This window comes from Orcinus orca, chromosome 3 (genome assembly GCF_937001465.1).
Source record: "Orcinus orca chromosome 3, mOrcOrc1.1, whole genome shotgun sequence".
Classification (NCBI taxonomy): Eukaryota; Metazoa; Chordata; class Mammalia; order Artiodactyla; family Delphinidae; genus Orcinus; species Orcinus orca.
Window position 1 is genome coordinate 149,612,611 of NC_064561.1, and position 10,896 is coordinate 149,623,506.

Below are 10,896 nucleotides of genomic sequence, written 5' to 3' on the forward strand. Positions count from 1 at the left end.
ACCTCGCTTTCTAGTTTCCGGCACCGCAACCCAACCGCACCCTCCCCCTCGTTTCCCTGCCAGGATTCCATGTGCCGCCGCTGTAGACGTGGGTGCTGTGACTCAGCTGTTACAGAAACCCTGGCCTGTTAACTGGGAATTGCAAACATATTATTTTTATAATCTGTTGGACCACGGGGTGATAGTTTACTTTTTCAGACTCTAAAAGAATTTTTCCAGTAAGGGCTAGCTTGTGGAACATACAGCTTTAACAGGAGGGCTGCTGATGTGTGTTGTAGACACTGATAGGCCTTTATTAGAATACTTTGGGTTTCTACCTGTCCTTTGTATACATGGGGAAGGAAATCAGAAAGCACAGGAAATAAATGACATTCTTGAATTTAATAAAATTTTCATTTAATCCTCAACATTTCCAGTTAGTATTTCAAAATACTTAATTTGGGGAGAATAAATGAACTATCCCTTGAATCATGGTGAGAGTGATTTATCTGTATTAACTTGTTTGCCATTATTACTGGTAATATTTGCCGTACAATTCTACAGTTATTTTAAGCAATTCTAAAATCCAAAATTTTCTGCAGACATACCCCTTTGAGTTTAATCTAAGAGGTTAAAGTGTACTCTATATCCAGTTAACATGAATATTAATAGGAATGGGTGATTACTGGGTAATGTCCTGACCCCGTAGGCAGGGTTACTGTCTTGCATGGCAAGCACGTATCATCACTTCATGATTTACACATTCTGAATTCCAACCAAAATAATTTCTGAGATGATTTTGTGGACCTGTAATTTTTCTAGTTATATAGAAATGAAAAACAGAAATGGAATCATGATATACATACCATTATGTAACTAGCTCTTTTTTACTTAATATCTTATATCTACATAATAACATTGCATTTTTCAAGTGCATATATTCCATTTTGGATTCAATTTTTAAAATTTCTAATATCTTATTGTTACAGATTTCCCAACATCCATGTTTTGGATTTGATCATCCTCAACTTGTGGGAATTTTGTTTGTGTGTGTACTACAGTGACCAAAAGTTAACATTATGTGTCAAGAATATGTTCGTTGTGAATTTAATTCATATCTTTATATTCCCCTTTAAATTACTGTACCAAATGTACTTTCACAGCATTACAGAAAATGTATATTGCCCTACAATGTCATGATCATTGGTGTAATAAAGTATGTTTTGAATTTATATGTTTGTTTAATATTTTGTTTTTAAATTTTGGTGAGTTTGAACATCATTTTACTCTATTTTTAAAGAAGTTTGTGCTATTTTATTGCATTATGCTTCCAACAGATATTTTATAGCTATTTTTTTGAATTATGTTTAAATAGACTTCATTTTACCCTATTCCCAAAAAACTGTAGGTGAAAGTGAGAAGAATGGCCAATTTAGTTATAAATAAAATGAACAAAATTTTTAACTACATTCAACTTCTAATTGATATAAATGTTGGGACAAAATCCACTAGTTATATTATGCAATTACTGTTTTATGAACCCTCCTCTCAAATATTCTTACATTCTCATCCACCACTATGTCTTTGCTTATGTATCTGGGTTTTATTCAAAGCCCTTCGTACTTGCTAGCTATGTGATCTTGAGTTTCAAATGAAAAATGCAATATTAATACGTGACATCTATGGAGTAAATATTTAAATCCTAATACTTTATGTCATAGAAGATGATTGGAATAAGTGAGGATACCTTTGTTCCTCTGGATAGAACCATGTAATTTAATTCTTTTGGAAGAATACTATACTTATGGACTTGATGACATATTTATGATCGTTTAGAAAATAAAAATGAAGTAACTATGGTTCAGGCCTCCAAAATGGAGCCAAGTGGGCATTGTGGATATGGTTTCAGGCACCTTTCTGCATCACTGAGAACCTGAACTTTCTGAACTGTATCAAATTCAAGGACACCACCAGTCCTTTTCAAAACAATACCTGCTAGCAGCTGCTAGCCCAACCTTGTAGTTTCAAAGTTCCTCCCCTTCACAACTATGTAATGATTTCCAACACCAACCAAACCCTGCTTAGCAAGCATTCTTACTTCTTGCCAAGGCCAATCCTAATTATCGAAAAATAATTCATGTAACCTTGCTCTATTTTTAAGCTTCCCCCATTTTGTAGTTCATCAGAACACAATTCAAGTGCTTTCTTGAATCTATGCATCTCCTACTGCAGTCCTAACAAACCCCAAATACAAGTTTTTTTTTAACATCTTTATTGGAGTATAATTGCTTTACAATGTTGTGTTAGTTTCTGCTTTATAACAAAGTGAATCAGCTATACGTATACATATATCCCCTGTGTTCTTGGAATTTTTGGTTAACAGACTTGTGCACTTGCACAAGCTCAAGCATATAAAAGTCTAGCACAAAGGGCTCACTGCTAGAGGTTGAATTGTAGGTGATGGCAACCTTGATCTATTCCAGAAAAGAATCTCCTGTAACAGTCAAATGGATGATCAAATATTGCAATGACTCCAGGATTACACTGAGCAAAGTGCACTTCTACAGTATCCAGCATTACTATTCAGCTTCATGATGGTGATTATGTATGCTCTAACACACTATCTAAATACTAAAGACACTCTAAAATATTTACTAGAATCCCAATTATATATCAAACAACAAATAGATTCAGCAGAAAGAAATTTACCTAAGTCCTTATCCTTAAATGTTTAAGAAGATTCCAGCACCTTGATTCTTACAGAAGTTAAGTCAGATGCACCCAGCATGGTTCATCATTATGTCTTACATGATTTAAGGCTTTGGCTAGTTCTGTAGATGGTTTCTTCATTTGGTCCTTCAGTGGTTACCGGCTGCAATAGTCATGGTTTCCAGCAAAACAGAATCAATATAAAGGAGATTCTCAAGGTATCCTTGAGCTTGTGCAAGTGCACAATCCTTAAATATGGTTTTCTTCCAAAAGAAACAAAGGCCAAAGTAGAAAATGAAAGTATTTTAGAATAAAGTCATATCAGTGTCCACAACACACATCAGCAGCCCTCCTGTTAAAGCTTTCTTTCTGTTGGCAGTCTTAGAGTCTTCTGTTGTCTCATCATTGGGTCTTTCCCCCCTTTCAAAGAAGCTCTCCAGCAACGTTTGTTTTTTACTCATCTTGGCTAGGGCTAGCTTGTGGGCTTACCAAAACTGTGACTGCGAAAAGTGTGCAGTGTGGGAAAGAGGCATGGATGGAAGTGGCAAATAAAATAATGGGTGGGCCGTGCGCAGACTAAAATAAGTGTCGGATTCTGACTTAAAGCCTGCCACCAGATGCAGCTGTACAACTGAAGTACATCAACTCACTTGCCACTATAAAGCCTGCCACCAGATGCACCTTAATTGTCACTTGCCACTCACTGATAGGGTTTTGATGAGTCTGCAAGCGATTGATTTATTTATTATCTCTCTGCTAATGATGATTTGCTCCCCAGCACTAGCATCACTGCCTCAGCTCCACCTCAGATCATCAGGCATTAGATTCTCATAAGGGGTGCACAGCCTAGATCCCTTGCATGTGCAGTTCACAGTAGGGTTTCCGCTTCTATGAGAATCTAATGCCTCCGCTGATCTGACAGGAGGAGGAGCTCAGGCAGTAACGCGAGTGATGGGGAGCGGCTATAAATACAGATGAAGCTTCGCTTGCTCGCCTGCCGCTCGCCTCCTGCTGTGCGGCCTAGTTCCTAATAGGCCACAGACCGGTTATCCATGGCCCAGGGGTTGGAGACCCTTGTCCTAGAGTAATGAAAATAAAGGCAATAATAAACTAATGGGATCTAATTAAACTTAAAAGCTTTTGCACAGCAAAGGAAACCATAAACAAAACGAAAAGACAACTCACAGAATGGGAGAAAATATTTGCAAATGAAGCAACCGACAGGGGATTAATCTCCAAAACATACAAATAGCTCATGCAGTTCAATAAGAAAAAAACAAATAACCCAATCAAAAAATGGGCAGAAGATCTAAATAGACATTTCTCCAAAGAAGACATACAGAGGGTCTGTTTTGTTATGTTTGTTCCTTTGTCTTTTTAGATTCCACATGTAAGTGAAATCATACAGTATTTGTCTTTCTCTGTCTTATTTCACTTAGCACAATATCCTCTAGGTCCATTCATGTTGCCCCAAAGGGCAAGATTTCATTTTTTGTTTCTGAGTAATATTCCATTGCATAGTTATACCAAATCTTCTTTATCCATTCAACTATTGATAGGCACTCAGGTTGCTTCCATATCTTGGCTGTTGTGAATAATGCTGCAGTGAACATAGGAGTGCATATATCTTTTCTATTCAGTGTTTTTGTTTTCTTCAAATAAACCAAAAAAAATGTAAAGATTTTAAATATTTAAAAAATAAAATAACACTATAAAATAAAAAATAAATTTAAATGAAATAAAATAGTAAAAATTAAAATTCCTAAAGTTGCATATAAAATTTAAAAAAATTTTAAATAAAATATGATAAATTAAAATAAAATAGACCATGCTTGAAAATCCCCCAAGCGAAAGTATTTAAGCCCCCTAAGCAAAACTAAATCTATCCTATTTCAGGAACATAAGCGAGACTTAATTTAGCGCATTTCTTGTAAATGCCTCTGAAATCCATAAAACAAATGTCATCCTACAAAAATGGTACAAGGTAATCCCTTTTAATCAAACCCTGCAGTCTGGACACCCCCACCGTAGCTACCAACCTTTGCTAGGGTTAAGAAAAGTCCTCATTTTCAATTTAAAGCCATCGTGTAACATCATGCCTTTGAGCTTCCTACTAGACTTGGGGCAAATGTGTTGGCATTCTTAGTAGCATTAGAAAAAGCGCCATTTAAGCTCTGTTTACAATAGCCAGGACATGGAAGCAACCTAAGTGTCCATCGACATATGAATGGATAAAGAAGATGTGGCACATATATACAATGGAATATTACTCAGCCATAAAAAGAAATGAAACTGAGTTATTTGCAGTAATGTGGATGGACCTAGAGGCTGTCATACCGAGTGAAGTAAATCAGAAAGAGATACGCAGACGTATGTCTACTACTTGGCAAAGCAATGCTGCGGTCAGCTTGTGGGGATCGCTGCTGATGTTACCCAATAATCACCTGTCAGTTACCTGTTCCTGCTCTCAGCATGCATCATCTAGACACCAAGAGTCCACTTATGGAGGTGCTTTACATTTCTGGTCTCAAGAGTGTTCCCATTCTGGTTTCTAATGTAAATTTATTTACCTCTTGCTTCTGTTGATGAAAATTCAATTAATAATCAAGCTAAGAAGAAAAAAGAGAATTTTATTTGAGTCAAACTGAGGATTACAACCCAGGAGACAGACTGTCAAAAGTTCTGAGGACTGTTCCACCTGTCAGGAACTAGATGTGCAGTTTTATACATTTTTGAGACAAATAATTATGTCTCATATTGAGAGGTTAACATTATACATAAAGTTCATCAGGGATGTTTTGGTCAGTTGTGCACGTATACAGTGAGTTGTTAGGTCAATGTGTGTTTTGAGTACCACAAAAACAAAAAACAAAAACAAAAAAATTACAGTGCTGGTGTCAGAAAAAGGGACCATTTTTCTCAAAGGTTGATTGCATCCTCCTGCCTTGAGGAGGTCTGGTTAATGTATTATGCAGAGGCACATTGCAAACTGGGAAAACCCCATCCCAAATGGGGACATGTTATGTGGGTTTCAATTCTGACTTACTTTGTCCTGCCATAGAGAAATTTATTTTTTTCCTCATCAGTTCTCTAGATTAGATACTGCAGTGCAGTGTGGAGGCTTATTTTTCTGCATTTGTCACTAGATGGGGACTCTTTTGAAGTCACATTATTTTCTCCATATCTTACAGGAAATGTACATCATTTTTATCTTTCTTTACTGAAAAAAACAAATGGAATAGATTATGTGGGCACTCATTAGCTATATAAATTTGGATATGTCTCTCTAGGTGGGAAGAGTGGATAAAGAAATGGAGCTTATTTTATTCAAAAATCCATCTACATTTATTTCACATCAATTTCAATGATCATTTGGGAAATCTACAAAATATCCTTTCTGCCTTTCCTTTTTTTATGGAGGTAAAATTGGTATATAAGTTTCAGGTGTACAACATTATCATTCAACATCTATGTTCATTACAAAGTGATCATCCCCAAAAGTTTAGTTACTATCCATCACCATACACTTGACCCTCTTCATCCATTTCAACCACCCACAGCTCCCATCCCCTCTGGTAGCCACCAATCTGTTCTCTGTGTCTATGAGTTCATTTCCATATCTCAACTGTTGTAAATAACACTGCTGAGAACATTGAGGTGCATCTATCCTTTCAAATTAGTGTTCTTGTATTCTTCAGATGAATACCCAGAAGTGGAATAGCTGAACTGTGTGGTAGTTCTATTCTTAACTTCTTGAGGAATCTCCATACTGTTTTCCAAAGTGGCTGCACCAATTTACATTCCCACCAACAGTGTATGAGGGTACAATTTTCTTCACATCTTCACCAACACCTGTTATTTCTTGTCTTTTTGAGAATAGCCATTCTGATAGGTATGAAGTGATATCTCATTGTGGTTTTGCTTTGCATTTCCCTAATAGTTAGTGATGTTGATCATCTTTCATGTGTCTATTGGGTCCTCTGCATATTTGAAAAATCAGGTTGTTTGGGGGTTTTGTTGTTGTCAAGTTGTATGCGTTCTTTATATATTTTGAATATTAACCCCTTGATGGATATGTGATTTGCAAATACCTTCTCTCATTCAGTAGGTTGCCTTCTCATGTTTTTTAAAAATTATTTATTTATTTGGCTGCATCGGGTCTTAATTGTGGCACATGGGCTCTTCATTGTGGTGTGCGGCCTTCTCTCTAGTTGTGGCAGGCGGGCTCCAGAGCACGCGGGCTCAGTAGTTGCAGGGCAGGGGGCTTAGTTGCGCTGCAGCGTGTGGGATCTTAGTTCCCCGACCAGGGATCAAACTCGAGTCCCCTGCATTGGAAGCCAGATTCTTTTTTTTTCCGGGCCTCTCACTGTTGTGGCCTCTCCCGTTGCGGAGCACAGGCTCCAGATGCGCAGGCTCAGCAGCCATGGCTCACGGGCCCAGCTGCTCCATGGCATGTGGGATCTTCCCGGACTGGGGCACGAACCCGTGTCCCCTGCATCGGCAGGCGGACTCTCAACCACTGCACCACGAGGGAAGCCCAAAGGCAGATTCTTAACCACTGGACCACCAGGAAAATCCCAGTTGCCTTCTCATTTTGATGATAGTTTCTATGGCAGTGCAGAAGTTTTTAGTTTGATGTAGTCCCACTAGTTTATTTTTGCTTTTGTTTTCCCTGCCTACCTTCCCCTCTTGAAATCATTCCATTTCTAGACTTGAAAAAATAGCTACCTGGTAGATACCTTGCTGTTTCACATTCCCAATATTGAATTACATGAATTAGCAATCATGCAAGAAATATTGCCATCATAGACATTTGTGAAAATTCCTTTTGCTTGCTTAATAAATTCTACAAAAATTCCAACATCCTTCTTTATCCCATGGGTTCCTGCTTTGGCTGTTGTGGAAGGACAAGGAGCCCAGGCAGGGGTGGCTGGTGCCATTCAGGTTCAAGACAGTTAAAAATAAAAGAAAAGAAAAAGGAAAAAAAGAAAAGAAAAATAAAATGGAAAAAGAAAGGAACACATAAACCCCATTACTAGAAATATTTACAGGTAAAGGCAGCAGCCATCTATGCCGGAAAAGAATTTTCTCTAACAATGAAATAGATGATCATATACTGCAATAACTCCAGCTTTCCACCAGCAAAGGGCACTTCTATAGCATTCAGCATTGCTTGTCATTTTCATAACCAAAACCAACCTAAATTTATAATTTTGCATATTGCAAATACACTAATATTAAAGATATTCTAATATATTTAATAAAATACTAGGGTCTAGATGTATGCTATAATTTAAAATGCAAGAAGTTATAAAGTGATAATAAGAGCTTGCCTGGTAGAGTGTACCTGTCCGCTTAGTCTAGGACAGTCCCAGTAATCAGTCATTCCTATGAATACTTGTGTTACTTTGGAGAGAGAACACTATGGCCTCACGTCAATCTATGCCATAGTTTGCTGTCAAATGAGTTTTGCACAGAAATTTACACACAAAAGGGTAGATTCCATAAAATTTTGGATTTTAGAATCGCTAAAGGAACTGTAGAACTGTACTCCAAATACTGCTAGTGACTCCTGACAAGTGAATTTATAGAAAACTCTGTCTTTCCATGAATTCAAAGCCTATTTCATTTATTTGTCTAAGAGTTGAAGATTTGAAATGACTACTGAAAAAGTGAGGATGAAATTTTAAAACAATTTATTTCTTTATTTCCAGTTCTCACTGATTTCATTTCTCACATACACTCTTTAAGAATTAAAGGACAAAAAAAAAAAAAAGAATTAAAGGACAAAGTAGGAAATTAAAGTACATTAATAAAGACATAGCAGTGTCTACAACACACACTCATGTCATCGCATCCTCTTGTTATGAGCTGTATGTTTCCCATGTTCAGGCTTCACTAGAAAAATTCCGTTTGAGTCTAAAAAAGTAAACTATCACCCTGTGGTCTAACAGATGGGTGAAAAGGATAATTTTTGCATTCCCTGGGGACCGGCCAGGGTTACATACTGGTTGAGCCACAGCATCCAGGCTGCACAGGTGGCCCATGGAATCCTGGCAGGGAAAGGAGAGAAAGGGTGAGGTTGGGTGGGATGCCAGAAACCAGAGCGATGAGGTGAAGGGTTTCCAGGAAACTGCTCCCGAGGCAGGGAGTCCCCACATTCAGACTCCTGTGAGATTAATCCCAGTGAAGGATTTTGCCCCCAGAGAAATCACAGCAGTTGAGAAATTCTCAGTACAATTGTATTAACATTTATTAAGCACTTACACTTTGCCTGCCATTGCTCTCTCAGGCCCCGTTTCAAACCCCGGATTGGGTGGACACTCTAGTTCAACTCCGAATGGTAATGAGAAGTCAGGCGCCTTGGGAAGTCGCCAAGTTGGAGTTAGGAAGTGACGCGAGCCTAACCGCTCGAGAATCTGGCCGCAGAAACGCCCCGCCGCAAAAGACAACCCCTAGTTTTCTCCTGTCCGGGGCCCCAGCGCTCTGGCTGCAGGTCAGCTCTGAGGAGGGGGCTGGAAGTCGGCTTTGGGGCGAGCAGGAAGAAGGGACACACCCAGGAGAGTGCCTGAGGGAGACGGAGGCTCTGCGCTACCCGAGGCCAATGCTTCTAGATGCGTTTGGAGCGGCGACAGGCGCTGGGGGCCGTGGAGCAACGTGAAGGTGACTGGACGGCCCCACAGGTGGACTGGAAGGGCCAGGGCCAGGGCGAGGGCGCAGGAGCGTTCGTCGGGCAAAGTGGAGTTCTCAGGGCTGCTGGCCGCTCTTTGCTGGATGTCTCGGAGCCCAGCACGTGTGACCCAGTTTGGCAACGCCTATGCTGGACCCCTGGCCACCCGGTGTGCCCAAGAGACCCCACCGGCCTCCCCCCGCCCAGCAAATCAGGGGACTGAGGGTCCCTGGTGAGACGTGGCACCGGCCACCCCGCCCCTGCGTCGGGTCCTTCCCCAAAAGCCAAAGTAAGAGAGAGAAAGGCGTTGGAATTTGGTATAATTTATTAAGTAAGCGAAAGAAAACTTCACAAACGTCTCTGAAGACGAATTCTTCCATGATTGCTAAACGGAGAGGTGTTATTGTAATAACATCTGTCGCAAGGGATCATCCAATGAAGGGTCTCAGCGGAGATGAGGGCTCCTGGGTCCAAAGGCGGCGGGAGAGGCAGCCTAGGGTCTTCCCGGCCACTGCGTGTAGGTCCGCGGCCACCAGCCTTGGGACGTCCGGTGGTGTCTCTCCAGGCCAGGAGGAGGGCGATGCTCCGGAAGGGTCCCCGCGGTCAGAGGTCGCGGGTTCCAGATGTTGGGTTCCCGATGCTGCAAGACCCGCCCAGGGAAGCTTTGCGGGTGGGCGGCGGCCCCACCTCCTGAGGACGATTGTGGCTCCTGGCGGGTCGTGGGCGTCTTGTCCGGGGCGGGCGGCCCAGCGCTCAGCCTGCAGGTGCTCTGCGCTCGGGGTCGGTGTTTCGGGCAGTGTGGGTGCAGACACCCGCAGGCGGTAGAAAGTTGTTCCCCATTGAAGTCCTCGTCGTCCCCAGAGAGCTGGCCCAGCGTAGGATAGAAAGGGAGCTGCCATTCCTCAGGGTCCGCTAAGCTCAAGATTTGCAGCATCTCTGGTTCCTGGGACTCCTCTGCGGAATCCCAGGCCTCGCGCATGCAGCGGGGGAAGTTCGGCTCCATCGCTTCAGCCCCTGAGAGGAGGAGAAGTTTTCAGGGATCCCTTCCCTGCGAATTTATACCTTCCCGTCCAACTTTTTAGCTGTCCAACCAGAGGATATTAGGATGGGTGGTGTCGTTTTTCTCAGGTTTCAAATTGGTTCCGAAGGCAGGACCTGAGGAGATTAAGGGAAAATCCAATCATCTTTGATAAAGTTATTTAAGTTGATTTTGTAGATTGAGAGAATTAAAATTTTTGTGTTGTTTGTTTTTAAAGGAACAACAGGTACAGGGCTCTGTCAAGACAAGCTATTTTGGAAGGTTACTCCTTTATGAAAAGTATCTTGTGTGGCTGACACTTTTAGGTAACTGTAAGTTCATTGATTCTCAGGGCCCCTCTGCTTGAAAAGTACCATCAGATTTTACCCAGATGATCAGAATGAAAAGTTGGTCATCTTTGCATGAAATCACGCTGCTGGTCAGTGACAGAAGTCAGACTCCCATCCTGGTCTTCTGTTTGTCAATTTATAAGTTAAAATAGTTTCAGAATTTCAGCCAA

General features: G+C 40.8%; 1 protein-coding gene across 1 annotated transcript; it reads right to left on the bottom strand.

Moving 5' to 3' along the window:
* Positions 1–9,851: 9,851 nt before the first annotated feature.
* On the bottom strand, positions 9,852–10,361 carry LOC105747809 (annexin-2 receptor). Its single transcript, XM_012531628.2, has one exon. The coding sequence runs from the start codon at positions 10,359–10,361 to the stop codon at positions 9,852–9,854; it is 510 nt and encodes a 169-aa protein (XP_012387082.2).
* Positions 10,362–10,896: the final 535 nt, after the last annotated feature.

Bases quoted from the DNA above. Each gene is read 5' to 3' on its own strand.
- LOC105747809 (XM_012531628.2), bottom strand. From the start codon at position 10,361: ATGGAGCCGAACTTCCCCCGCTGCATGCGCGAGGCCTGGGATTCCGCA.